We start from the raw sequence: 27,993 nt of genomic DNA on the forward strand, positions 1-27,993 counted from the left end.
CTCAAGGTTGGAGAATGAGTGCCGAGCTGCCGATCGGGTTTCCCGGCAGGCGCAGGCGGAAAAAGCGAGCACCGAGCTTCTGTCGCCATCTCCGGGACTCCAAAAGCCCCAGGTACACAGCAGCGGTGGCCGGGTCCCCTCCTCATAGGAATCCTTTTGTCTAGGTGTCCCAATCCTATCTCCTTTTAAGCTCAGTGGCCCTAGCCGCGAGGCCAGTGCAATGGGCGCTGTCAGGTAGCATTGCTGGTTCACAGCTCAGGTTCCCCTGGCTGTGAGGGTACCCACCTTTCTTCTGCGACTCTGCCGGCTGTTGATAGTCCCTGCGACCTCCGTAGCCCTCATCAGGCCACTCCATCTCAGTTTGCCTACCTTCATTGAACTTTTGTTTTTATCCCGTTTCAAATCCTGAGGCTTGTCTGAGCTGGCAAAGTGATTGACACCAAGTCCTTATTAGACAGGACCTATCCTGGGCCCTGCCTGTACCACTACTAGACAGGATCGGCCAGTAAGCTTACCTTTATTCAGTTCTCTAGTGTCTCCCACAAAGTTAGGGTAAAACCCACCTCCACACTTCCCCCTCACGCTCAGAAAGCTCTGGACTACTAGTTCTCAGTTCAGTTCCATTGAAAGGTGTTGCAACAGTGTGCCCTTCCCCTCTGCCCAAGATGCTGCCCCAGTTCTAACAGCTGCTCTTCCCTATCCTAACAAAGCATCCAGGCAAGGCTCCCATGGCACCCACACCTTTTAGTGTTCATCCTCAAAGCCAGACATCACTATGACAACCCTTGAGCATCCTGTGTTGTTCCTGTAGAGAGCAGGAAAGCTGTTCACAATGCTCTGATCCCCGGTTCTTGAGCTTTAAGGGGACCCTTAAGTTAGTGCTGGCTCTGCCTCCCAGGTCTCTTGTGCTGTAGCTACCAGGGCCTGCAGGATGTTTCACGGGATCCCAGCTACTCCTGGTGTTGGAGGTGAGTGTAGCCTAAACTGGGAGAAAGTGGAGGGGCCCAGACTTTTCCTGCTGCAGGAGCTGTTGGGAAAGGACCACAGTACTACCTTTATCTCATATCCATAGGCCCTGGGGAGTCCTAGAGGGCCAGAGCTATTTATGGTGGGATTCTGAGGGCCCAGTCAACATGGCCAGAACCTCTGGCATCCTGAGCAACTCTGAATCTCCAACCCCAGGTTGTGAAGCATGTGAAATATTTTTATTTGTACCAAATTGTGGTTCTGTAAACAAACTATGATCATCTTGATGGGGGTAGAGAGCTAAACCTAGCAATCAGTAGCCTCTTTGAGGCCATATTGGTAGGAGGTGAGGCTAGAGCTCCTATTCTGTAGCTTCCTTTGAGTGCTATGGGACATGGCCTGGGAGACATCGTGGGATGTCTGAAATGGGCCTGTCCTGGGGTCACCTTGTAACCCCTTGTCAGCTCGTCCTTGCTCTGTTACAGCCCCTGGGAACAAGCCGGAACTGTACGAGGTAAGTAGAGTCATCTGGCTATGCCACTGAAAACACCATGTGGCTGGCACTGGTTTTGTAAGCACCTAGTGATCATGACCAACTTGTCCACTTTTCCAACAGGAAGTAAAGTTGTACAAGAATGCTCGGGAGCGGGAGAAGTAAGTCAACTGTCCAAACTGCCACTAGCATACACACATGCACTTACCCAGCTTCCGTGGCAGGCCCAACAATCTCCCAAACCTACCACCACACCAATGGTTGGGGAGGACATGGGGTCGGGCTATGGAGATTGTCCCTGAGGAATATCTCTACACCAGGGATGGAGTAAGAGGTGGGCAGAACTCTGCCATAGGTGCAGAGCAGCAGTTGGCTGCCATGCCTCGGAACTGTGACCTGATAGGTGGCTCTGTCTTAGGTATGACAACATGGCAGAGCTCTTTGCAGTCGTGAAGACAATGCAGGCACTGGAGAAGGCATACATCAAGGACTGTGTCACCCCCAATGAGTGAGCAAGCTTGTGGCGTCAGACGTTGATGGCCATCAGTCCTCAGAAGCATGTTTCTCCCTTCCACAAAGCTTGTGTGTTTAGCAGGCAGCATAAATGGAGCCCAACTATGGGAGTGTTTCTTGTTGCTGCCAGTTTCATGGCGGGATCAGCCAGGGACCTTTTGTAAGGGTGGGTATGTTTCTGACTTCAGAAGGCGAACTGGAGTCTTGGGTATCTCTGTCAAGTCTAGGTACCCAGGGTGGATGCTGATGCTTTGTCCACAGATGACAAGCAGCCTGACTAGACCAGGAGCTGCCGGGTGGTAATGGAGGTCTGAGACCTGGTCTAGAGCAAATGGAATATACATCCAGCACTTGTGCTGAGTTCCGGATCAGCCCACACAGATCTCCTGTTGTCCTTCTGTTTTTGTCAAACCTCCCTACTCTTGTGCAGAGCTCTCTTCATACACAGACCCAACAGGAAGCCCTTGGCCCTCCTAGCCTACCATGAAAGCTGCTGTATATAGAATTGTTGGGGGAAGAGGATGATGAGCCAAGCTAGACTGTTCTCAGCCTCCAGAGCAACTGGTCCCCTTCTCTAGGTACACTGCAGCCTGCTCCAGGCTCCTGGTCCAGTACAAAGCTGCCTTCCGACAGGTCCAGGGCTCAGAGATCAGCTCCATTGATGAATTCTGCCGAAAGTTCAGAGTGAGTTAGCAAGTCCTCCCTTCCATCCTGCAGGAGAGGGTGTGGTGGGATGTGGTATTAGACCCTGAACTCCTGTGCTCACGTCTGTTCTACTTAGCTGGACTGCCCGCTTGCCATGGAGAGGATCAAAGAGGACCGACCCATCACTATCAAAGACGACAAGGGCAATCTCAACCGCTGCATTGCAGACGTTGTTTCCGTATGTCCCACAGCTCCTGGGAGGGCCCTGTGGGGACTGGAGGGAAAGGACTGCCAGCCTGGGCCAGTCATAAATATGTATTCCTGGGGGTTTCTAAGCAGTACCCTGAGAGGGATCATTTTAGCTGTGAGCCTAAGGAACACCTGACTGAGTCCCTTCCTGTGAAGGGGACTACGAACAGGATCTACTCTGGCAGGATTCTGGCTTGAGGCGGTTGTGTATGAATGCTTCCCAGATTCCTCTCACAGTTGTGATCCCAAATGTCCATAGGCCCAGAAGGTCAACTTAGGCAGTTCTTCAGTGTAGCCCCCAAGTAGGAAGGAGCCCCAGTCCTGGGTGTGGGAAGGAAGATGAGTGGGGGCCTGGCCCTTGTAATTGGCACATAAGCTATAAAGGGTCTCAAACCCCCGCTGAGTAAGAGATACCTAATGTACATGCTCCCCCCAGCTCTTCATCACTGTTATGGACAAGCTGCGTCTGGAGATCCGTGCCATGGACGAGGTGCAGAAGTTGGGCAGGGAGCCCGGGCGTGGATGGAGGGGAACAGAGCAAGGTACATAGGGTCTCACGAGGGTGGCACTTGTACCTATAGATTCAGCCAGACCTACGGGAGCTAATGGAGACCATGCACAGAATGAGCCACTTGCCTCCAGACTTTGAGGGCCGCCAGACAGTCAGCCAGTGGTGAGTGGCTTTCCTAAGCAGGTGGAGCCTCATGCTGACATCATAGTCCTGCTGTTCATACACACTTGCGCCTGTGTCTCTAGGCTGCAGACCCTGAGTGGTATGTCGGCCTCTGATGAGCTGGATGACTCGCAAGTTCGCCAGATGCTCTTCGATCTGGAGTCAGCTTACAATGCCTTTAACCGCTTTCTACACGCCTGAGCCTAATCGAGGCAGAAATGAAACTGATAGAGATGTGACACCTCAGCTCCCCAGTGTCTACGCCTGTCCTATATGTTTGTATTGTCAGGACATTGCCCACAATAAAGATCTCTCTAACCTTCCTGCTGTCGACAGTTATGCTGAGCTCTCCCGAGTGAGATATATATGTCCTGACCTTGAGGTAGCACCCTGTCTCCTGTGGGTACAGAGCCCTGAAGCCATTGCTAAACCAGCAAGTGGTCCTGCCCCTGTTGCTCATCCCACACATAGAGCAACCTCTGTAGAGTTGACAGCTGAGTAATTATACACCAAAGACCAGCTTCAACACCAGAGTGAACTGGGGCGGGGCATAGAGGCAGTGGGGGCCAGTGCTGATGGTACCTGGAGGGGCTGCTACTGATGGTAGCCAGCAAGTAGACAAAAGGAAAGAGGGAAAAATATGCACACACACACACATTTTGTGGATGAAGCAAAACAAGCCCCAACAAGCAAGCTTCAACAATTTCACACATAGACAGACATAGACATATACATTTACACATTAGTTGAATGGGGCAGAGCTCCAACCACTTTGTGTGTGTGTGTGTGTGTGTGTGTGTATACAGACAAACATGTGTATGCCTACAATGGTGGATGGTGCAAACTCCAACAAGCTCCAACGAATTCTACATAGATAGACAGACAGACAAACAGACATATTTGGTGGGTGGAATAAAGCTCCAACAACTTTTTCTCCCACAGTTTATACATCCCAACAAAATCTTTCAAGCCGTACAAAAATCACAATGCAATTACATTTTATTTTTCTCTTAAGTGAATGATTACAATAAAAATACATAAGAAAAAAGTTCTTCCTAATATCCTCACATGATCAAATGTTTAAGTTTTTTGGGTTAAAAAAAAAAAAACAAAAAAAAATGTGAAAAACAGATTATTCCCAAGAACCCACATACGTTTGTAACTAAGCCATTCGTTATAGATTAACAAAGTGTAAGCAAGCAAGGTAATCTTTTTCAGCCAGTTTCTCTTTCCTGGCAGGCTGCAATTTGTGGTTACAAAAGAAGAAAATCAGTTATCTTATTTATCTTAAAAAAGAAATCTTATTAAAAAATCTTAAAAGAATGACAAATCTAAACTTTTGTGTAAAGAAATAACCAGCTGTTTCTACTTTAAATCCTCAGGTTGCATATCTACCCATTAACAACTTTTATTAAATTACATCAGGAAGTTGAGGGCAAAAATCGGTACAAGAAATTAATCACACCTTGACCACCAGCCCAGCTTTAGCCAGTGCCAGGCAGGCTGCTATTGTTCTTATTTCCTGACCATAAAGAACATCCAGCTCGACTACTAAGAGTGTGCATTTCTGAAGTTCAAACTGTTCCCCCAAGATTTTCTACATCAGAGCCACTAACCAAAACATCTTAGTCTATTCTCCAAATTCTTTCTAAGGGCGGTGGTCAACCTATAGCTCTGAATTCTTTCTGGGGTGGTGGATGAATCATTAATCAGCTTCAGCAGCTAGCGGCCTGGAAAAGATCAAGCAGAAGTATTAAGTGTAGTGATGCTGCCCGGTGAGCGGCTAGAAGCCCTGGTGGAGTTTTCACACCAGTCCAAGATTGTAAGGAATGTACTGAAGACAAGCTGAAGAAAACTCTACAACAGCTCGAAGTCCTCAGGATGACACAGAGGGCTCTGCCTCTTGGAGGCACACTGATAATGGGTGGGCTGGATTCCATGAGTTCTAAAGCCTTTTACTGTTCCTCCTAAACAACCCTCAACAATCATAGAGATCCTCACGTCTCCTGAAATGACTGGCATCTGGCAACCTATGTAGCTGCCTCTTTGCCCGCCAGAAACATCTTCCCAGCAGCACCTGAGAACTCTAGGCAGTTCACAGGCTCCATGAATTCAGTCCAGAGCACAGGTTGTTTGCCTCCTCAGCTGTCCTGTGCTGAGTTAGACACCATGACCCTGCCATGTGTCATTCAATCCTCCAAGGGGTAATGGCAAAGCAGTTGCTGAGGGTTCGACCTAAGGCCTTGTGCGTGTTGCTAGGCAAATGCCTTGCCACTGAGCCATGTTCACAGCTCTTGCTCTTTTAGTTTTTAAATCATGCATATGAATATTTTGTCTCCATGTCTATATGCCTACCATATGCATGATGGGTACCAGCGGCCAGAGAAGGCACTGGATCCCCTGAAACTAGAGTTACAGGTCGTTTTGAGCTTCTTATGTGGGCACTCAGAACCCAGGTCCTCTAGAAGAGTCAGTTCTTGTAACTGCTGAGCCATCTTTCCAGCCTCTTTGGGCTTTTGAGATTGTCTCACTATATAACCTACACTGGCCTCAAACCCAATCCTGTTGTCCCAGTGATGGAGTAACAGGTGTCCGCCATTAGGCACATCAGACCCGCTCCACCCTACCTCACTTTTGTTTTCTGAGATAGGATCTGACTTATGATCTTGCTTATGTGGACAAGGCTGGCCTCTAACTCAAAGAGATATGTCTGCCTCTGCCTTGTGAGTGCTGGGATTAGGGGTATTCGCCCTGGTGCCTGGTTTTTACTTCTTTTCATATTATCTGTATCTGTAGCCACTGAATGAAGTCTTTGGGGAGTCACAGGGAACTGCTAACCGGGTAGCATGGTTTTGCTCTATTTTAATTTTGTACTGTGATAACACACAGAAGTTGCCACTGTAGTTGCTTGGATCACAGTTCAGGGGCATTAAGTTCACCCACTGTACGGTCATTTCCACACCTTCACCTTCCCAAGCTGAACCCTCACATGTAGTAACACCAATTCCTAGGTGCTGAAGTTCACCATTTGCCTTTTTTTTTTTTTTTTTTTTTTTTTTTGGCCTGAGGGAACAATTGTTGTGGCATATGATAGAGATCAGAGGGAGCTGGAGAGAGTAGTTCAGAGCACTGGCTGCTCTTCCAGAGGTCCTGAGTTCAAATTCCATCAGCCACAGGGTGGATCACAACCATCTGTAATGGGATCTGATGCCCTCTTCTGGTGTCTGAAGACAGCAACAGTGTGCTTATATGTGTGTGTGTGTGTGTGTGTGTGTGTGTGTGTGTATACATATATATATATATAAACAAATCTTTTTTAAAAAATAGAGGTGAGAGAACAGTTTTCAGGAGTTGGGTTTTTTCCTTCTACCACATGATTCCTTGGCAAGCTTCTTTGCCCGCTGAGCCATGTCTACTCCAGACAAGGGTTTATAGACCTTCCTCATGACAGCAGCAGTGGTGATCATGAGGCAGTGGCATAGCTGCATGAGGCCTGGCTATTCTGACCTTCCAGGGCTCAGGCAAGGTCTCCTAAGGAAGCCAGAACCGCCTAAACTAAGACTTCTCCCTGGGGATACAGGGGAAGAACACCAACTTACTCTCAGTCCCCAGCCGCCCAGCAAATAGGAAAGGCAGTTTGGGTAGATGGCATCTTCTGAGCTCCACGTGGGGAATGCTTTCATGTTGGCTCCCCCAGTTCCCAGCCATAGTTCTTCCAGAGGACCAGGAGGGATGCTACAGTGCAAGGATTCTAGCCATAAGAAACACTGATATGTGTATGTTTGAAACAGGTCTGAAGCAGTTGACCCCTGAGCTCAAGAATACTCAGGATCTTTCCCCACCCTGCCCTACCCTCCAGAATACTAGGGGACAGAGTCCTTTGGGTATTGGGTTCAGACCCAACCACACCCCAGAGGGCTAGGGTCAGGACTGGTATAAACCTTCATGCAAGAGGGCCACAGTATCTCTGGGCTTCGGGTAGCCCTCTTCCAGAAGGCCAAAATGCCTAGTGACTGGGGGATTGACAATTCCTGGAGATTCCAACCCCTCCTTCAGCCAGCCACCTGGATAGAGATAAGGCTCAGGGGTCAAAGGTTGGAAGGATCGGTGGGGGAGGGGCACAGCTGGAAACCCCAGCCCTACCTTAGTCTTAGGAGCTCACAACAGGACCTCAAACACCCTTCTGCCCAACTGAAACGCCTCAAAGCCCCAAAAGTTGGCTAGGACCAAGGTCACATCTTTGCTTCCTGTTTGTCTAGGTCGAGGCTTTAGCCATTTCCTGGGGATTTTCCCCTGAGGGCTGAGGGTGGGGAATGTGACTCAACAAGTACCTTACAGAAATCTCCCAGTGTAGACCATGTGGGACCCAGAGGCCTTAGCTCGGAGCCAAAACTGCACCCCCACCCTCACTCAGGCTACAAGATTTGGAATTTGACTAAGCTGCTTGAGCTGAGAGGCAGCTGGTGAAGGGTGGAGGTAAGCCTAAGAGCTCTCCTGAAAATGTCAAATAGAACACCCATGTTTGACTTGGTAACATCTATGAGCTCAAACCCGTAAATCTCTTAGCTTGCGCTCCAGAGGCAAGATAACCGAAGGGGATGATCTGGGCTCTTCAGGGAACAGAGAAAGCCCTGACTGGCAGCTCAGGGTGTGACAGGCACAAAACACCCACCAAAGGAAAGGGACCCACCTTTTAGCTCCAGCCCCAGGAGGCAGCAGCTCCTTGCCCCCAGGCTTTCAGGGAGGATCTGCCACTGGAATGGCTAACCCAGCAGCCAATCACAGAGCCCCGCAGGAAATATCTGGGAGAGGTCTTGGAACTAGGGCCAGGCAAGTTGAACCCAGCCCCAGTCTGGCCCCAGGCAGTCCCAGCGGTCTCCAGCTAGCCCAGAAGCCAGCACCACTGCCAGGAACACTTTGGGGGCCGGAGTTATGATGCTCCCAAAGTCGCTCACACGGGGGCTCTTGTTGGCTGTGCTGGTGGGCACAGTAGCAGTGGTCCAGCCCAATCACCCTCTCGGCCTGCTCACCTCGGGCCAGAGTGTTCTGGATCGACCGGCACTGGATCGCCTATTAAATACCCTGGTGGCCCGTGTGCACTGCAGCGACGGGCCGTGTGAAAAGGTAACACCCCCACCCGATGGGTCCCCCAGCCCCAACCCCTTCCTGCCCGCTCCACCCCTGTGGCAGGCACTAAAGAGATCTGGGCAAACTCCAGGAGGCGGGTCTGGAAGCTACTGTCTGAACCTGCTGGCAGGTTGGAGCCTCCCTTTTGTTTCTGGGGGGCTTATACAGGCCTGGCCTCCCTCCTTGGACACACATTTCTGTTCCCCCCAGGCAATCAAATTTTCAGTGACTCCAAGTGACCACTCTCACCTTCTGGATCGGGGAGTAACTGCTGGGGACCCCTTTGTGTAGGCTCCTAGTCAAGTTAACTGTACAAGGAGCAGAAGAGGGGATAAGATAGAGTCCCTTCCCTGCCTTTGCCTGGTGGGGTCAATCTAGCCCAGACCCTGTCTGCTTGTTTGCCCACAGTGTCTGTCTGTGGAGACCATACTGACTCTAGGCAAACCTGACAAGACTCAGCTTGTCCCAGACTCAGTCCTGGAGTCCAGATACATTACTTATCTCAGTGCTGCCGCTGCCCTCTACCTTAACGACCCTGAGAAAACATGCAAGGACATCCAAGCTGGCCTCTTGGCCTCTCATGTGGACAGTTACCTGGCCACACTGGAGAGTCCAGAGGCCATGACCCTGGGTCTGAGCCAGCTACTGCAGAAGATTGAGGCCCACACTGCCGGCCAACCCACCGGGGAGGTGAGGCCCCAGAAGGCTTTTGGGGGGTAGTGATAAGGACTACCAAGAAACGTAGTGCCAAGGAAGGGAAATGTCCCACGTGCAGCCTCATTGGCATCTGTGGAGATACTTAGGTGGCCAAGTGTATTGGACATTAGAATTGGGTACACTGTTGGGTAGGATGGGGTCTGGGGGAGTCTGGGGGAACCCTGTGAGGAAATGGCAGTTAAGAAAGCTCTGGGTCCGAGGGAGGTCATAGGCCACAGGGAAGGGTGTGACTAGCTGGGGCAGCCTAGCTTTATGTTATAGGTGGCTGGTCTAGGGACATGGGCTGATGTCTTTGGTGAAATCTGGGAAGTGATTTGAGGAGGCTGGGATTTGATGGGAGACGCATCCAGTGGGTGGACTCCAGAGGCTGACACTGAGGGTAGACCTGAGACCAGTCTCTTTTGCAGACCTGTGTCGATGTCCCCCAATTGCTGGAGGAGGCCGAGGAAGCAGGGGTTTCCAGAAGCCCCGGCCTGGTCTTGACTGCCTTGCTGAATCATGTCATTAACGGATCCTGCTTCCAAGGCCTTCCTAGCCCTCAGTACTTTGTGGACTTTGTGTTCAGGCAACACAGCAATGAAGCTCTCAACATCACTCTGCATGGTGAGGCTTAGTCTGAGATCCTACTCCTGGGGGAGGGGACAAGGCTGGAGCTGAGCGCACTGATGGTGCTGGTTTTCTTGCCAGAACTGGAGCATTTGATGTATCACCTTGGGCTGGGTGGAGAGGACCACAGTCATGATGACCATGATGACCATGGTGACCACAGTCATCCGGACAGAGAAGCCAGCCGCCAAGACTCTGAGTCCCATGCTACCCACAACAGCAGCTCTAGTGTCTGGGACACGGTGAGTCACTCATGCTGTTCTGGAGAAAAATGGGGGCTTCCGTGGGTCTGCTCAGACAGACACCTGATCCCTCTCCTGCTCTCTTTGCCTCCAGCTGTGCCTGAGTGCCAAAGATGTAATGGCTGTGTATGGTCTTTCTGAAGAGGCTGGGGTGAGCCCTCAGGCCTGGGCCCAACTGACCCCTGCCTTGGTCCAGCAGCAGCTAAGTGGAGCCTGCAGATCTCACCCCAGTGTCCATATTCAGGACCAGCTCAGTCAAACAGAGAGTGAGCTCCTAACCCTGGGTGCTAGCCTCTGGGCTCTGTTGGGCTCTGTAAGGGAGCAGGGAGTAGGCACTGAGGAATGAGGAGCCAGTAAAGGAAGGGATTTCAAGGCTAGAGGGCCAGGGTAAATAGATTCCTGGCACCTGCTGACAGCCCACAGATCTGTTAAGATACCCTTCACTCCCCCGCTGGGCTTGGCAGTTGACTCTGTAGGAAACAGGGAAATCTCAGTGTATCCACACCCACAGGATATCTGTATGGCTCTCTGGCTACCCTGCTCATCTGCCTCTGCGCTGTGTTCGGTCTCTTGCTGCTGACCTGTGCCAGATGCAGCACAGCCACCCACTACATCATGCAGACCTTCCTAAGCTTGGCTGTGGGTGCTCTCACGGGTGATGCTCTTCTGCACCTGATACCCAAGGTTGGCCCTCACTCAACAGGGTCCTCCCTCCCCCACTGCCTTTTCCTAGCCCCAGCCTCAAGCCCCTTGTAGACCTGAAGTCCCCCCAGTCAGTACCTGCCCCCTTCTCAGGTTCTGGGACTGCACACACATGGTGGAGAGGGTCATACCCACGAGGAAGTGGGCATTGGTGGACGGTCTACCTGGCGCCTGCTGGCTGTACTTGGAGGCTTCTACATCTTCTTCCTGTTTGAGAGCTTCTTCAACCTCTTATTGCCCAGGGACCAGGTCAGGCTCCGGGGAACCACTAGGCGGCATGGGTAAGGGCTTGATAGGCTCTGACCAGTTTTTTTTACAGGATCCCGAGAAAGATGGGACTTGTAGCCATGGTGGGCACAGCCATGGAGTATCTCTGCAGCTTGCACCCAGCAATCTCCGGCAGGCCAAACAGTCCCATGAGAGCTCTCGCGTGGACTTGGTAAGTGGCAAGTCCTACCCCACATGGAGCCCTTTAGTTATGTATTTGCCTGGGTTCATTCTCCCTCCCCTCAGGTGACAGAGGAGAGCCCGGAACTACTGAACCCAGAGACCCAGCGGCTGAGAGCAGGTGAGCCCTGAGGGAGTTCCTGGAGGGCTGCGGATCTGGGGTTTGCCCTTAGGCATGTGCAGAACCTGGCCTACAGGACCCACGCTTGCTATGCCCACAGAGCTGAGACTGTTGCCCTATCTGATCACTCTGGGCGACGCGGTGCACAACTTTGCTGACGGGCTCGCTGTGGGCGCAGCCTTCTCATCCTCATGGAAGACTGGGCTGGCCACCTCATTGGCTGTGTTCTGCCATGAACTGCCCCACGAACTCGGTGAGCTCTGGAGTGTGGCTTGAAAGGGTGGGGCTTCGTGGGATCGATCTGTTCTGGAGTTGACCAAGGCCAGAGGAGAAGGGACAAGGCCTTTCTATGAGAGCTACTCGTCATCGGGGGGCGTGGCTAGAGGTAGCCTGGGGAGCGGGGAGGGGGACTGGCCTTTGGTGTATCTGTCTGGAATGTGGGTGTGGCTGGTGTGGTGGGCTGTACCTGACGTGGGCAGAGCTCTCACTGACTGGTTCTGTTCTAGGGGACTTCGCTGCTCTGCTGCATGCGGGACTGACTGTGAAGCGTGCGCTTTTGCTGAACCTGGCCTCTGCGCTCACAGCATTCATTGGCCTCTACGTGGCTCTAGCGGTCGGAGTAGGCGAGGAGGGCGAGGCTTGGATTCTGGCGGTAGCTACCGGCCTCTTCCTTTATGTGGCACTTTGTGACATGGTTAGAAAGGTTGAGAGCCTATGTAGGGGTGGGGAGCTAACCAGGGGCTCTACCCAACTGGCTACTGAACTGGCACCCACCTTTTCCTCAGCTCCCAGCCATGATGAATGTGCGGGACCAGCGGCCCTGGCTTCTTTTCCTGCTCCACAACGTGGGTCTGTTGGGCGGCTGGACCGTCCTGCTGCTGCTGTCGCTGTATGAAGACAACATCACCTTCTGACAGCTGTATCCCACCCCAGCCCTTGTCCCTGTCTATTGATTCTGCTTTACCTTCTTAAGCTATCTAACAGTTGAACCCACCATGGGTAGCCAGAGGGTTTAGGCCTCATTTCCCTGCTCTGACTTCAATAAAGACGTGTTCATCAAATCCAACTGCACTCTCTTCTTGTAGAGTCTTCTGGTGAAAGCTTCTTCCTCAGCATTTGCTATGGACAGCTGCACTGGGGTCCTGTGGACAGCCAGCTTGTCTTTTCTATAATTAAACCTGGAGAGATGGCTCAGTGGTTAAGAGCACTGACTGCTCTTCCAGAGGTCCTGAGTTCAATTCCCAGCAACCACATGGTGGCTCACAACCATCTGTAATGGGATCTGATGCCCTCTCCTGGTGTGTGTGAAGATAGTGTACTCACATATATAAAATAAATTAATCTTTAAAAAAAATGGGTCTGGGTTCGCATAAAAGTCATGACACAATCCAAAAAAATTTCAGCAAGAACAAGCTTTACTTCTTCAAGAAGGGTATGTAGCTGTGCTAACTAAGCAATCAAGCAAACATGTCCAGAGAAGGTATTGATGATTTTTCACAATACCTAATTTTTTAAAAAGAGTCCGGGGTCTCAGTGTGTGGTTAGAGCTTTCCTTCATATCCCTGCATGATTAATTGAGAAATGCAGAACAGTACAGGTGCTAGGAAGAAGTAAGTTTGAACCGTGTCAACTGTTAGGCCAGGCATGGAGGGAGGCACATGCCTTTAATACCAGCACTTGGGAGAGGTGGAGGCAGGTGTATTTCTGTCAGTTCTGGCCTGCAATGTTTTTACGAGTGCCAAGCCAGTTTAAGGTACATAGCATGAGCCTGTGTCAAAATAAATTAAAATATTTTTTAAAATATTCAGGATAGGTGGAGCTATGTAGAGACCCTGCCTCAAAATAAAAGTGAAAAGCAAACCTAGGAGGGCGCTGAATTTACCAAGTGGTTGCTTTATTTGCAATGTTTGCTGTTGCTGTTTACACATTCATACATCTTACCGTGTTTTGTTTGTTTGTTTGGCTTCTCCAGACAGAGTTTCTCTGTGTAGCTCAGGCTGTTCTGAAACTATATAGACCAGGCTTGAACTTACAAGATGCACCTGCCTCTGCTTCCCCAATGCTGGGTTAAAGGAGTGTACCACCACTGACCAGAGCATCTGGGCTACAGGAAGGGGGAGGGCATGTTGTCCGTCCTCACCTTGTTAACCTTCCGCCGGCCCAGACAACCCTGAAGCTCCTTCCTCTAGCTACTGAGACAGGCCATCAGCATCATCCTCTAGAAGAGTTAAGTCTGCTGACCCCGAGCCTATGGTATACTAGCTCTCTAGGGCAGAGCAGCTGCAAGCAGGAAGGAAGACTCTGGGGTCTGTGAGCTCTGTAGCCAGGTAAAGCAAAGCTGACTCCCAGTCCACTAGCAGCTGGCTTCAATTAGTTTGTCTAGTTTTTTGGGGGGTTGTTTATCTGTTTGTTTTTAGATAGGATTTCTGTGTAGTCCTGATTATCCTGGAGCAGTTGGGCTAGAAGTCAGAGATCAGCCTGCCTCTGCCTTCCAGTGCTGAGATTAAAAGCCTGTGCCGCCACTGCCCAGGTATCACTATGTATTTTTGATTGGCTTAGAATTCAACCAGATGAAAGAGAGCTTTGTACTCCCAGACATCTGCTTACCTCTGCATTCTGAGTGCTGTGGGAAGGTGGCTCTTTAACCCAGATAGATCCTATACCAAAGGAAAGAAATGACTTTACAAAAGTCCAACTTGGCAAACTACTACGTAATTTAATGAGTTTATTGGGTCTACTTACAGCAGTAGAGGTAGAGAGTTATATTTACAGGAGAGCAGATGATTCAAAAGCAGCTGTATTATCAAAACACTCACCCAGGGGCTGGAGAGATGGCTCAGTGGTTAAGAGCACTGACTGCTCTTCAGAAGTCCTGAATTCAAATTCCCTGCAACCACATGGTGGCTCACAACCATCTGTAGTAGGATCTGATATTCTCTTTGGGTGTGTCTGAATGCATACTATCTAAATCTATCTATATCTCTCTATATAGATACAGATATTGTACTTGTATACATACAACAAGTAAATAATTCTAAAACAAAACAAAAAGCTCACCCAAAGTCAGGCATGGTGGTTCATCTTTTTTAAAAGAGGTTTAGGGACTGAGGCAGGCAGATCTCTGAGTTCCAGGCCAGCCCCTGTAGCCAGTACAGCCAGGGTTAACTGAGATAGGTCTAGAAAAAAAAACAACTAACAACCAGAAACCAAACGAAACACACAAAAAGCTCTCTCTACGTGCGTGACTACTCTCACCAGGGAGTTCCAGGTCCTGAAGAGCTCCCTCTGGGAATTTTGGGAACCCTTCAACCTTATACTGTTTACCTCCGTAGTCTTAAGAACCTGTCTCCAGAAGGAATGCTTAAATTTGGAGGGATGTTTCAATTGCTTCATAACTCAGGTTGTCACTGGGTAACCAGACTGTCCTCAAATGTGCATAGTTCTCAAGAGTGCTGGGAGTGCACATGTTAAGGGTTTTTTTTTTTTTTTAAGATTTATTTACGTGTTATATATAAGTACACTGTAGCTGTTTTCAGACACACCAGAAGAGGGCATCCAATCTTATTAGGAATGGTTGTGAACCACCATGTGGTTGCTGAGATTTGAATTCAGGACTTCTGGAAGAGCAGAAGTGCTCTTAACCACTGCGCCATCTCTCCAGCCCAAGAGTTTTGTTTTTTAAGATTTGTATTTTAAAAGTCCTGTATGTGCCAGCATGACACTGCAGCTTTAATTTCAGCGGGGGAGGCAGAAGCAGGAGAATCTCTGAATTTGAGGCCAGCTGGGTCTATGCAGAATTTCAGGACAGCCAGGGATATACGGGAAGATCTTGTCTCAAAAATCACGAAAACCAAACAAAGACAAAATACTTTTAGAAGGAGATCTTTAGCGTGATAAGGGGGTGACCTATCACATCACCTCATCTACTGAGTGGGGTGGTGAGAGAGCTCTGTGTGTTGATATATGTTTCTGTATCCTTTTCCGAGCCTATATGCCCTTGTTTTCTTTTCTGGAATTTAGCTAATGAGGCAAATCTTGGGAGTTTAGGGAAAAGGAGAGGTTTGTCCGGACCAGCTCTGGAACCAGGTCTTGTCGAACTCGGCCACTAGGGGCCGCTGTTCGCTCCTAGCCAGGACGCGCAGGCGCAGATGCGAAGTAGCCGGGAACCCTGTTCCTCAACTACCTAGTTCTCCTAGAAGGTGGGGCCAGGCCGGAAGCGCAGGCGCAGAAACTCGGAACCTAGTGGCTGGGTTTGCGCGCGCCGCCGGACCGATTCCACTGCCGTCCCGGTCCCCTGAGTCGGCGGCTCCGGCGTGACAGAGGCGGCAACATGTACGCGGTGTACAAGCAGGCGCACCCGCCCACCGGGCTTGAATTTGCCATGTACTGCAACTTCTTCAACAACAGTGAGCGCAACCTCGTGGTGGCCGGCACCTCTCAGCTCTATGTGTACCGCCTGAACCGCGACGCTGAGGTAGGCCGTGTCTCCTGAACGGAGATGCCCAGGTCGTACCGCAGTCATCTCGGCAGGTTCTCCAGTGCAGGAGCTGAGTTTTGCCAAAGATCTCTGGTCCCCAGAGCCGGTTTATTACTACTACGTTGTTTGGCTTCATTCTACCTCACCCGGACACCCCTGCTTACAGTCTACTACTTGTTCTTTGGTATTTTCAGGATGTTGTTGCAGACCTTCCATGTGCTCAGCAACAGGGAAAAGACAGTGAACGAAGACCTTTGAGGGAGATGACCTTTCAGTAAAACAGTACCACCACACACAGTCCGACACAATGTCTCTGGGAGTATGACCCAGTGAAGGAGGCTGCGTGTTTCTAGACAGAATAACCAGAGTTTTTTCTTAGACTGAGCAAATTTGTTGGTGGAAGAACGTTTCTTCTTAAAGGAGTAAGGCTGGATGTTGCTTGGGGAGAGATTAATGTCAGTAGATGTAGTAATGTGGAATGAATTTATCAATAGATAGATATGGGAGTGTTTTGGTTGCTAGAGCAACAGCAAGTAATTCAGGAAGCCTTTTTGCAAAAGGCAATTTCCGTGGCTCCTGGTAGTGCTCTCCTTTAATCCCAGGCAGAAACAAATTTCTGGGTGTTCTGATTTAAACTGGTTCCAAGCCCTCTAGGACTACATAGTGAAACTCTTGACTCTAAAACCAAACAAAACTGAAAAGCCAATAAGGCAGCTACTTTTTTTTTCCTCCAAAAACTTTAAAGTTAAACATATTCATTTGTGTATATATGTATGTATACCACGTGCATGCTTGGTGTCCAAGGAGGTCAGTCAGCATTGTGAATAGTTGTGCCACCAAGTGGGTCCTCTGTGAGAGCAACAAGTGCTTTTGATGGCTGAGCATCACTCCTGAGATGCAGTTTCACTGGGGCAGCAAAACTGGGAAATCTCACCTTCATAGAAGATCTGATTTAAATGGACAAGGGAGTCTGGAGAAGTAGGTGACAGTTAGGCAAAGTGGTGTCAAGTAAAGCTGTTTCTGTGATAGAGGTCAAAGGAAAGAACAGGTAAGAAACAGGTCGGAGGCTCCACAACACACTCTTGAAGGAGGGAGTTTTGGCAATGAAGTAATCAGGAGACTGGTCCGAAAGTGGCTGTAGCTATTGGGCAAGATGGTGGCCTAGACTGTGGCTTGGGTTCAGGATGGATAGAGGTGGAGTTTGAAAGGAGCACAAGGTAATGCCAAGAATCTGTCACTGTTGTGGGCAGCAGGTTTGGATTTGGTCGTAGCAGTCACGAGGATGGTGTTGCTATTCATTCCATGAGGTAGAGAAGGCTCTTAGGGGGTATGGAGCTGAGATGACCAGAAGCAGACAGTCACCCAAGAGTTGGGAGAAATGTGGCTAGGAGGATAACATGTTGGAAGTGGGTCCTGTGGCTCTGTGCTCTGAGCTTTAAATGACTGTGACAAAGTGGTACAGGGGCAGGGGCAGTGAGGATGGTTGAGTCCTGTGGAGAATTGGTAGCAGAGAATTAGATAGCTGGTTGGAAAAAGACCGGTCCAAAGAACAGCAAAGAAATGGAGCCGTGACTGGCAGAGAGCAAGGGTTTTAAAGCTTTGTTTTAATTTTTACTTGTTAAATTATTTTATTACTATTTATGTCTATGAGTATCTATCTGAAGCAATTGTGGTCATGTTTACAGATGGTTGTAAGCTGCCACGTGGGTGCTGGGAACCAAATCCTCTAGATGCTCTTTATTTAACCTCTGAGCCATCAGTCCAGTCTCTTGTTCTTTTTTTATTTTTTTTTAATATTTATTTATTTTATGTACATGCATACACTGTAGCTGTCTTCAGACACACCAGAAGAGGGCATCAGATCTCATTACAGATAGTTTTGAGCCACCATGTGGTTGCTGGGATTTGAACTCAGGACCTCTGGAAGAGCAGTCAGTGCTCTTAACTACTGAGCATTCTTTTTATTTGTAAGTGACTGTTATTTTATGTACATTAGTGTTTTGCCTGCATGTATGTTTGTGTGAAGGTGTTGGATCCCATGGAACTGGAGGTTTTAAGCAGTATGTGTGTGCTGGGAATTGAACCTGGGTCCTCTGGAAGGGCAGCCAGTGTTCTTAACTTTTTTTTTTTTTTATTATTATTTTATTTTATATATGTGAGTACACTGTAGCTGTCTTCAAACACACCAGAATAGAGCATTGGAATCCATTACAGATGGTTGTGAGCCACCATGTGGTTGCTGGGAATTGAACTTGGGACCTTTGAAAGAACAGTCAGTGCTCTCAGCCTCTGAGCCATCTCTCCAGCCCCTCTAATCCTTATTTTTATTTTTAATTCTCTCTCTCTCTCTCTCTCTCTCTCTCTCTCTCTCTCTCTCTCTCTCTCTCTCTGTGTGTGTGTGTGTGTGTGTTTGTGGGTATGTGCACACAAGTACAAGTGTCCACAGAGGCCAGAGAGGATGCATCTCTCTGGAGCTGGAGTTACAGGTGGTTGTGAGCTGCCAGATGTGAGTGCTGGGAATGCAACTCCGATAGAGAGTGAGGTTTTTTGGTTTTTGTTGTTTTTATTTGTCTTTCAAGACAAGGTTTCTTTGTCTTAAAAAGCCTGGCTTTTCAGGAACTCACTTTGTAGGCTGGGCTGGCCTCAAACTCACAAGAGATTTTCTTATCTCTGCCCCCTGAGTGCTGGGGCCAGCAATAGAAAGTTTTTTTTTGTTTTTTTTTAAACGACTTTATTTTACAAAACAAAGATAAATGTACAGATTTTAAACATTTTTTGCTTAAAATTATACATTTTTGTCAGTACTGTTTTTTCACACATTAAAATAATTTTTACATAAAACCATGTGAATATATTTTTTTTTAGTCAGTACTTGATTTTTTTCAAGGGCTTGACAGTATGCATTGAAAACCTAATAGAAAGGGTTTTTAAGGTGAGGGAGTGAAGACTATACTTTCAGGGATCATTTCTGTAGTTAGTTATTGAGACGTTTCTCTCACTGTGTAAAGGTGAGGGAGAAAGCAGCCTACTGTGCACCGGGAATTAATGGGAGTGATAGCATTTTTTTTCCTTTTAATATTTGTGGAATATTCTAAAGACAGATCCTTGAAACAAAGGATGCAGTTTCTGCTTTCTCATCTCAGCAGAACAGTATGACTGTTCCTTTCCCACAGATTGAAGTACAAGGTGATAGTGAATGGAAATGACAGAGGTCTCAGTTCAGTCAAGGATTTGTGACAGTGTACCTGGGATAGATAGGCATGGTCCACCAAGACACACCGTTTTGGAGAATACAGAAGGAGCAGGCTGGTCTGTTGTTTGTGCATTCTTCTGTTGTGCTTTATGTAGCTATCCTGGCAGCTCAATGGCATAAGATTGGTCAGGCATCTGTCTAGAATTTAGGTTTCTAGGAGACCAAGGCTGAAGCTGCCAGGCACCTTAAGAGGGAGGCCAGGAGGATAGGGTGGCCTTGCTCCTGCAGGCTGTCCTTCAGAGCAGCCCCAGTACATTAAAAGGGAAATGAGTCCTTTTCTGTGGCTTGTGTTTGTTCCTGTGAACCTAGTAGAAAATATAGCCACGTGTTGTGGGGACACAGTCCTGGCACCTGGAATTGGCAGCAAAGCTCAGGGTCCCATTTCTCTCTTGTTACTGTTTTTTTGGGGTAGTCTTGCCATGTAACTCAGACTGGACAGGAACTTAGAATCCTCCTGTCTTGACCTTCTGAATAGTTGGGACCACACGTATGTGCTACCATGCCTGTTACCACTTGGCTCTCATATGTCTTGTGTTATATATGATGGGCCTCAAGCCATGTGGTGTCAGGTGTAAGCCTATGGGTGCACAGCTAAGAAAGAGTATAGAGAATGACTATGTGTAGCATAGGGCAGGCTTCTGGGAAAGCTGTGGCTTCCCAGTGATGAGCCACATCATCACTGGGATGATGAATAGGATATGTGAATGCAGATTTCCCCAGGATCACTGATGGCAGCCGTGGGTGGACTTTCTGCCCTTCAGATGGCTGTCCATGGATGAGACAGGGCTACCTGGTGTGTGGCTTCTTACTGTTATCTTTCTATTCCAGGCTCTGACCAAGAATGATGGGAGCACAGGTAAGTATGCACGTGATGGGGTGGGAATGGGTGGCCTGGGGACAGGACCCAGTCCTGACTTGCTTGCTGATCTCTACTCTAGAGGGGAAGGCCCATCGAGAGAAACTAGAGCTGGTAGCCTCCTTCTCTTTTTTTGGCAACGTCATGTCCATGGCCAGCGTGCAGCTTGCGGGTGCCAAGCGCGATGCCTTGCTTCTCAGCTTCAAAGATGCTAAGGTAAGCAGTGTGAGTCTGGCAGGAAGTCCTGGGCACAGTGGTGTTACATGAAGCAGTGCTGGGCTGGGATCTGTCAGTGTGATCAAGGTAGTATTGAATGGGCCATGCTTCTGACCTCCTCCCTCCAGCTGTCTGTGGTGGAATATGACCCAGGCACTCATGACCTGAAGACCCTGTCTCTACACTACTTTGAGGAGCCTGAGCTTCGGGTAAGCCAAGCCCAGCAATGCCCCAGGCTAAGCCTGGCAAGTCCCTCTTCTATTTTCCTTCTAGTACCCCAGTGCTTTCCCTAGATCCTCTGTAGCCCAGCTGATGTCCCCTCTGCCACCAGGATGGGTTTGTGCAGAACGTGCACACACCTCGTGTGCGGGTGGACCCTGACGGGCGCTGTGCAGCAATGCTTATCTACGGCACAAGGCTGGTAGTTCTGCCTTTCCGCAGAGAGAGCCTGTCTGAGGAGCATGAGGGGCTCATGGGTGAGGGGTGAGTACTAAGCTGGGTTGGCTATGGTTTTGAGGACTAAGCTCTGAGTTTTTTGCCCTGTTACCTCCTCCTGCTGACGTCTTTGATTTGTAGGCAGAGGTCCAGCTTCCTGCCCAGCTACATCATCGATGTGCGGGCTCTGGATGAGAAGCTGCTCAACATCATTGACCTGCAGTTCCTACATGGCTACTATGAGCCCACCCTGCTTATCCTGTTTGAGCCCAACCAGACCTGGCCAGGGTGAGGCTGTGGGGCCCTCTGCTGTGGGCTTCCAGGTGTCTTGCCTAGGCAGGGTATTTGGGGTGGGGGTTGGGAAGACTGGGTCACTGGTCTTGGGAGCAATGTGACTGCCTCTGGGTGACCTACCTGCTGCTCTAGGCGGGTGGCTGTGAGGCAGGACACGTGCTCCATTGTGGCTATCTCGCTGAACATCACACAGAAAGTCCATCCAGTCATTTGGTCCCTTACCAGCTTGCCTTTTGACTGTACCCAGGCCCTGGCTGTGCCCAAGCCCATAGGTAAGGGTATGGCTGTGTTGAAAATCAGTGGGGCAGGGGGCAGCAACAAGCTGCTTACAGTGCTGTCTACCTCCATCCAGGTGGGGTGGTGATCTTCGCTGTCAACTCACTGTTGTACCTGAACCAGAGTGTTCCCCCGTATGGTGTGGCTCTCAATAGTCTTACCACAGGCACCACTGCCTTCCCATTACGTGAGTGGAGTGCACTTTGGTCAAAGTGGGATGTGCCTGGTGCAGGGCCAGGCATTCAGTTTGCATGGTCATGTTCCCCACAGGTACCCAAGAGGGTGTACGGATAACCCTGGACTGTGCACAGGCAGCCTTCATCTCTTACGACAAGATGGTCATCTCCCTCAAGGGTGGTGAGATGTGAGTCTACAGCCCATGAGCCCTGACCTCTGGTATATGCACATCTCAGTACCGCTGTGCGTGCCATGGGTATCCTTACCCACTCAGTGCCCTTACCCCTATCCACAGTTATGTGCTGACCCTCATCACTGACGGCATGCGAAGTGTCCGAGCATTTCACTTTGACAAGGCAGCTGCTAGTGTCCTTACCACCAGTGTGAGTAGGGATAGGGTTGGGAGTGTCCTGGGTCCTGGTCTGGTTGTACTCTTATTCACACCTCTTCCTCAGATGGTCACAATGGAGCCTGGATACCTGTTCCTAGGTTCTCGCTTGGGCAATTCCCTCCTCCTCAAGTACACAGAGAAGCTGCAGGAACCCCCAGCCAGCTCTGTCCGTGAGGCTGTTGACAAGGTAAGTGCCCACAGTGTGGGGTCCCTGGGCTTGTCCTGCCATGACCCTCACGTGTGAGACAGCCTCGGGACTGACTGCTTAATCATTTCTCCTGTCTCACAGGAAGAGCCTCCCTCAAAGAAGAAGCGAGTGGACTCTGCAGTAGGCTGGACAGGTGAGAGGCTGTACTTGGATGAGCAGGGGAGGGCTAGAGTCCAGAGTCGCACTCAGCTGGACTCTGTCTGCTACAGGAGGCAAGACGGTGCCACAGGATGAGGTGGATGAAATTGAAGTTTATGGCAGTGAGGCCCAGTCAGGCACACAGCTGGCTACTTACTCTTTTGAGGTGAGACTGGGGAAGACAGTGGGTGTTCACCACCTTCACCCTACCTGACCATTGCTGTGCCTACAGGTATGTGACAGCATGCTCAACATTGGACCCTGTGCCAACGCTGCTGTGGGCGAGCCTGCCTTCCTCTCTGAAGAGGTAACCAAGGTGGGACTGTGGGCGTGGAGCCGAGAGGGTGGCTGGGAAGCCATGTCCTCATCCCACTTTGTAGTTTCAGAACAGCCCTGAGCCAGACCTGGAGATTGTGGTTTGTTCCGGCTATGGGAAGAATGGGGCCCTGTCCGTGTTGCAGGTATGTGTGGAAAGAGGTGGCACATTCCTGGTAGGATTGGTGAGGCTGAGCCTCAATCACTCCTACCCTATCTCCTTTCCAGAAGAGTATCCGGCCCCAGGTGGTGACAACCTTTGAACTTCCTGGCTGCTATGATATGTGGACAGTCATCGCTCCTGTGCGGAAAGAGGAGGTAGATGAGGCTGGGCTGAGAATAAAACCCAGAAGGGGACATTTAGCACCTGGGGACACTGGGGTCCAGGTCACAGTCACACACTCCCTTTGCCAGATTGGCTCCTGCCCTGATCCTCTTTTGCCCTATCAGGAAGAAACACCCAAAGCAGAGAGCACTGAGCAGGAACCTAGTGCCCCTAAAGCAGAGGAGGATGGACGAAGACATGGCTTCCTTATCCTTAGCCGGGAAGACTCAACCATGGTAAAAAAAAAAAAAAAAAAGTAGAATCTGGGACTGGGAACAGGGTCCCACGGGAAAGGACACCACTCACCTCTGTCACTATAGATCCTACAGACTGGCCAGGAGATCATGGAGCTGGACACCAGTGGCTTTGCCACACAGGGTCCTACTGTCTTTGCTGGAAACATTGGGGACAATCGTTATATTGTCCAAGTCTCGCCACTGGGCATTCGCCTGTTGGAAGGCGGTAGGTAGGCAGGTCTGTGTGAGCGGGTCTTAAGGCAGGCAGTATGTACCAGCCACCTGACTAACCACCTTGTGTCCACAGTGAATCAGTTGCACTTCATCCCTGTGGACCTGGGCGCCCCCATCGTGCAGTGTGCTGTGGCTGATCCCTATGTGGTCATTATGAGTGCTGAAGGACATGTTACCATGTTCCTACTCAAGAGCGATTCCTATGGTGGCCGCCACCACCGGCTGGCACTACACAAGCCTCCACTGCATCATGTATGCCCCCTACCCTTGATGCCCCTTTTTTCCCACTGCCTGTCCCTTACCCTCGTCTGAACCCTATCCTGTTTCTTACAGCAGTCGAAAGTGATTGCACTCTGCCTGTATCGAGATGTTAGTGGCATGTTCACCACTGAGAGCCGCCTGGGTGGGACCCGTGATGAACTGGGTGGCCGAAGTGGCTCAGAGGTTGAAGGCCTGGGCTCAGAAACGAGGTAGGTAGGGACTGGCATGTGAGAGGCCAGGGCCCCTATGGCAGGCTGTGATTGTATCTATATCTATCTGTTGGGTCTCAGCCCCACAGTGGATGATGAGGAAGAGATGCTATATGGAGACTCCAGTTCCCTCTTCAGTCCCAGCAAAGAGGAGGCCCGTAGGAGCAACCAGCCACCAGCTGATCGTGACCCTGCACCCTTCAGGGCGGACCCCACTCACTGGTGCCTGCTGGTGCGGGAGAATGGCACCATGGAGGTAGGTGCATCACACACTTCGAATAGTACCACCACACAGAAGCCTTTGCTCCCACTTCTAACCATTGCCTCTCTGCAGATCTACCAGCTCCCAGACTGGCGGCTGGTATTCCTAGTTAAGAACTTCCCTGTGGGACAGCGGGTCCTGGTGGACAGTTCATTTGGACAGCCCACTACACAAGGTGAAGTCCGAAAGGAGGAGGCCACACGCCAGGGGGAACTGCCTTTGGTCAAGGAGGTGTTGTTGGTTGCTCTGGGAAGCCGGCAGAGCAGGCCCTACCTGCTGGTAAGTACCTTCCTGTGTCCTGCCACCCAGGGCCGTGCCTCAGCTCCCCCCACCTCACCCCCATACATCCACCTTAACCAGTCTTGCTTGGATTCCTCAGGTACATGTGGACCAGGAGTTGCTTATCTATGAAGCTTTTCCTCATGACTCTCAGCTCGGCCAGGGAAATCTTAAAGTCCGTTTCAAGAAGGTGCCAGTGACTAGACCTTACTTGGGAATGGGGTAGAAGGCTAGGCCAGCAGCGTATGGAAGACCTAGCACTTACCATCATCTCCAACAGGTCCCCCACAATATCAACTTCCGTGAAAAGAAGCCAAAGCCATCCAAGAAGAAGGCAGAAGGTTGTAGCACTGAGGAGGGATCTGGAGTCCGGGGCCGTGTGGCACGTTTCCGCTACTTTGAGGATATTTATGGCTATTCGGGGGTATGTAGGTGGCTTGGTAAGGGCTTAGATTTGAAGATGGGGCCTCATTCAAAGTGCACTCAAAAGTGCCTGTCTCCAGGTTTTCATCTGTGGACCCTCACCTCACTGGCTCCTGGTAACTGGCCGTGGAGCTCTGCGTCTGCACCCCATGGGCATTGATGGCCCCATTGACTCCTTTGCTCCATTCCACAATGTGAACTGTCCCCGTGGTTTCCTGTACTTCAACAGACAGGTAGGGAGGCTTAGTCTAGTTCCCTCCAATGCCACTGACACTGCCCTAGGCCAGCTGTGGAAGCCAAGGGCCAAGATGGTGGACACTAGTGGGACCAAGAGATTCATCTCTGGGCTTATCTTGGAAAGATTAAGACTGGGACAGTTGGTGTGTGGAAGGCTGACTTTTTGGGTCACTGTCACTTGGGGTACACCCTGAATTCATTGCTCTGGTGTAGCCTCAGACTTTGTTTCAGAGTCAGGCTGAGTTGACTAAGTTTCTGTTCTGCCTCTAAGCTTCTGTATGGCTTGTGGCAGTCACGTGCCTCTGAGTCTTTAACCATCTGTGCCATCCAGATGGCAGCAGTAATTAAGACCCTGAGGGGGCAGATGCTTGCCAGGGGCTAATGACACAGAACTGTTGGTAAATGGTGGCCTGGGTCACCAACATTGGCTCCTTGCCTATTGTTGGACTTACTATTGTGTTCAGTTCCTCCTTGCTGCCTGCCTCCAAGTGTCTTCTGGCCCTGGTCTTCCCATGCCCTGTGCTATTGTGCCCCAACATGAAGGGAGCCTAGACTCTCAGGCTACCAAAGCTTTACCCTCTCCAGTCCAATATGGCAGACCTGATGTGCCATTGCCACAGAGCTAGAAAACATTTTGGGAAGCTTAGGTTCATTGGCTCTGCCCTTGTCAACCCCAGGCAACACTGACTCTGCTGCCCAACTGCACCCCTAGGGAGAGCTGAGGATCAGCGTCTTGCCTGCCTACCTGTCCTATGATGCCCCATGGCCTGTCAGGAAGATTCCACTCCGATGCACAGCCCACTATGTTGCCTATCATGTGGAATCCAAGGTCTGTCCTTCTCCTACGTCCCCCAGGCACCTTCTGAGCCTGGCCTCTGGAATGTGACACCCTCTACCACTATAGGTATATGCTGTGGCCACCAGCACCAATACACCCTGCACTAGAATCCCACGCATGACTGGTGAGGAAAAAGAATTTGAGGCCATTGAGAGAGGTATGTGACACTTGAGGGTAGAATGGGGTAGAGCTTGGCTGTATACTTTGTCTACAAGGTGACTCACTGTCTTTGTCCCTACAGATGACAGATACATCCACCCCCAGCAAGAAGCCTTCTCCATCCAGCTCATCTCCCCAGTCAGCTGGGAGGCCATTCCCAATGCCAGGTAAGGATGGATCTAGGAGGGACTGCCCTTTGCTCAGAGGTGGGAAGTGCTAACACAGCCTGGCTTCATGCAGGATCGAGCTAGAGGAATGGGAGCATGTCACGTGCATGAAGACAGTGTCACTGCGCAGTGAGGAGACCGTGTCAGGCCTAAAGGGCTATGTGGCTGCTGGGACCTGCCTCATGCAGGGGGAGGAGGTCACGTGCCGTGGGCGGGTAAGGGCCTTTGGGTAGGAGGTAGGTAGCCCTGAGTAGACCATCTGCCATCTCCATACATTCCTTTGCCCTTCCAGATTCTAATCATGGATGTGATTGAAGTGGTACCCGAGCCTGGGCAGCCCCTGACCAAGAACAAGTTTAAGGTCCTGTATGAAAAGGAGCAGAAAGGGCCCGTGACTGCTCTTTGCCACTGCAATGGCCACCTGGTGTCGGCCATTGGCCAAAAAGTGTGTTATTTCTCCCCTCCCCTCCCCTCCTGTAGCAGCTGTTCTGCCTGTAGCAGCTGCTCGCTCACCATCTCCTGCCCTTCAGATCTTCCTGTGGAGCCTGCGAGCTAGCGAGCTGACCGGCATGGCCTTCATTGACACCCAGTTATACATCCACCAGATGATCAGTGTCAAGAACTTCATCCTGGCAGCAGATGTCATGAAGAGCATCTCGCTGCTGCGTTACCAGGAGGAGAGCAAGACGCTAAGCCTGGTGTCCCGGGTACTTACAGGGCCAGGCAAGCTGGTGGGTGCCAGTCCAAGGCCTGCCCTAACACTGTCCTTTCCTTTTTCCCAGGATGCCAAGCCTTTGGAGGTATACAGCGTGGACTTCATGGTGGACAATGCCCAGTTGGGCTTCTTGGGTAAGTATTTGGGTCCCTAGGAGGTTATCCTAGTGGGGTGTGAGTAGCTGAGACTAATTCTAAGTCTCTGTTCGTCAGTGTCTGACCGAGACCGCAATCTTATGGTGTATATGTATCTGCCAGAGGGTGAGTGGTTCCTCTCTGACTTCTTCCTGGGCTGGGTACCAAGCAAAGGGTTGGCCATGACCTGAGTTTCTGTGTCCAGCCAAAGAGAGTTTTGGAGGCATGCGCCTGCTGCGCCGGGCAGACTTCCATGTGGGTGCCCACGTGAATACATTCTGGAGGACCCCGTGCCGAGGTGCTGCTGAGGGGCCCAGCAAGAAGTCAGTCATGTGGGAAAACAAACATATCACATGGTTTGGTGAGTGCTGGGGCAGGGGTGTCTAGGGATGGGAGGGTCAGCTTGGCTCACACAGCATCTCCTCAGCAACCCTTGATGGCGGCATTGGGCTCCTGCTGCCCATGCAAGAGAAGACGTACCGACGACTGCTGATGCTGCAGAACGCACTGACGACCATGCTGCCCCACCACGCTGGCCTCAACCCTCGCGCCTTCCGGTGAGTGTGCCCCTTCCCTGTTCTCTCCCTGTACTCCAGATGTGTTCTGACCTGTTATGTCTGCCACCCCAGAATGTTGCATGTAGACCGCCGCATCCTACAGAATGCTGTGCGCAATGTCCTTGATGGAGAACTCCTAAACCGTTACTTATACCTCAGCACCATGGAGCGCAGTGAGCTGGCCAAGAAGATAGGTACCACGCCTGACATTGTGAGTAACGTCCCTCACCCTAGCCCATCTGCCTGACCTGCCATTCCCACCCACACCTTGACCTCCCATCATCCACAGATCCTGGACGACTTGCTGGAGACAGACCGAGTCACAGCTCACTTCTAACGCTAGGATGCCGCCCTGCTGTTGTACACTTCCCTCTTCCCGTTTTGTATAAAACACAAAGAAAACAATTTCTTTCAGATGAG

The 27,993-nt window shown here is 50.5% G+C and overlaps 3 protein-coding genes across 6 annotated transcripts; all 3 read left to right on the forward strand.

The window, feature by feature from the left end:
* The first annotated feature begins 12 nt into the window (after window positions 1–12).
* VPS28 (VPS28 subunit of ESCRT-I) lies at window positions 13–3,862 on the forward strand. Its single transcript, XM_080939472.1, has 10 exons — window positions 13–112; window positions 899–968; window positions 1,452–1,480; window positions 1,583–1,620; window positions 1,878–1,967; window positions 2,551–2,656; window positions 2,754–2,855; window positions 3,303–3,356; window positions 3,448–3,539; window positions 3,623–3,862. Exons 2-10 carry the CDS (start codon window positions 932–934, stop codon window positions 3,738–3,740), a joined length of 666 nt encoding a protein of 221 aa, XP_080795598.1. The 5' UTR covers window positions 13–112; window positions 899–931; the 3' UTR covers window positions 3,741–3,862.
* A 4,597-nt stretch (window positions 3,863–8,459) lies between these two features.
* On the forward strand, window positions 8,460–12,415 carry SLC39A4 (solute carrier family 39 member 4; the record flags this gene model as incomplete). 2 transcript variants are annotated; one of them, XM_080939265.1, is made up of 12 exons in its annotated part: window positions 8,460–8,663; window positions 9,075–9,356; window positions 9,788–9,986; window positions 10,071–10,231; window positions 10,326–10,497; window positions 10,743–10,915; window positions 11,027–11,182; window positions 11,253–11,372; window positions 11,447–11,501; window positions 11,602–11,754; window positions 12,008–12,195; window positions 12,287–12,415. In XM_080939265.1, the coding sequence occupies 12 exons, from the start codon at window positions 8,472–8,474 to the stop codon at window positions 12,413–12,415; spliced, it is 1,980 nt and encodes a 659-aa protein (XP_080795391.1). The 2 variants fall into 2 exon arrangements, with proteins under 2 accessions (XP_080795391.1, XP_080795390.1); XM_080939264.1 differs by having other exon boundaries at window positions 8,475–8,663; window positions 9,791–9,986.
* A 3,380-nt stretch (window positions 12,416–15,795) lies between these two features.
* Window positions 15,796–27,992, forward strand: CPSF1 (cleavage and polyadenylation specific factor 1; the record flags this gene model as incomplete). 3 transcript variants are annotated; one of them, XM_080939894.1, is made up of 37 exons in its annotated part: window positions 15,796–15,975; window positions 20,060–20,087; window positions 20,170–20,303; window positions 20,432–20,512; window positions 20,635–20,786; window positions 20,880–21,026; window positions 21,165–21,304; window positions 21,385–21,495; window positions 21,579–21,672; window positions 21,781–21,868; window positions 21,941–22,063; window positions 22,166–22,217; window positions 22,294–22,388; window positions 22,455–22,529; window positions 22,603–22,683; window positions 22,766–22,855; window positions 22,988–23,098; window positions 23,183–23,324; window positions 23,406–23,584; window positions 23,666–23,802; window positions 23,884–24,058; window positions 24,137–24,343; window positions 24,444–24,533; window positions 24,624–24,767; window positions 24,847–24,999; window positions 25,716–25,832; window positions 25,908–25,998; window positions 26,083–26,167; window positions 26,241–26,382; window positions 26,460–26,612; window positions 26,698–26,874; window positions 26,950–27,016; window positions 27,095–27,142; window positions 27,222–27,377; window positions 27,444–27,573; window positions 27,646–27,784; window positions 27,863–27,992. In XM_080939894.1, exons 1-37 carry the CDS (start codon window positions 15,832–15,834, stop codon window positions 27,908–27,910), a joined length of 4,326 nt encoding a protein of 1,441 aa, XP_080796020.1. In that variant the 5' UTR covers window positions 15,796–15,831. The 3 variants fall into 3 exon arrangements, with proteins under 3 accessions (XP_080796020.1, XP_080796022.1, XP_080796021.1); XM_080939896.1 differs by having other exon boundaries at window positions 27,888–27,962; XM_080939895.1 differs by lacking the exons at window positions 27,646–27,784; window positions 27,863–27,992 and having other exon boundaries at window positions 27,222–27,339; window positions 27,444–27,567.
* Between the last annotated feature and the right edge of the window lies 1 nt (window position 27,993).

Source organism: Micromys minutus, assembly GCF_963924665.1.
Source record: "Micromys minutus genome assembly, chromosome: 27".
Taxonomy (NCBI): domain Eukaryota; kingdom Metazoa; phylum Chordata; class Mammalia; order Rodentia; family Muridae; genus Micromys; species Micromys minutus.

Coding starts and splice junctions, on each gene's coding strand:
- VPS28 (XM_080939472.1), top strand. CDS start 932: ATGTTTCACGGGATCCCAGCTACTCCTGGTGTTGGAG. Junction 1,481..1,582: donor ACAAGCCGGAACTGTACGAG/GTAAGTAGAGTC, acceptor CTTTTCCAACAG/GAAGTAAAGTTGTACAAGAA. Junction 2,856..3,302: donor GCATTGCAGACGTTGTTTCC/GTATGTCCCACA, acceptor TGCTCCCCCCAG/CTCTTCATCACTGTTATGGA.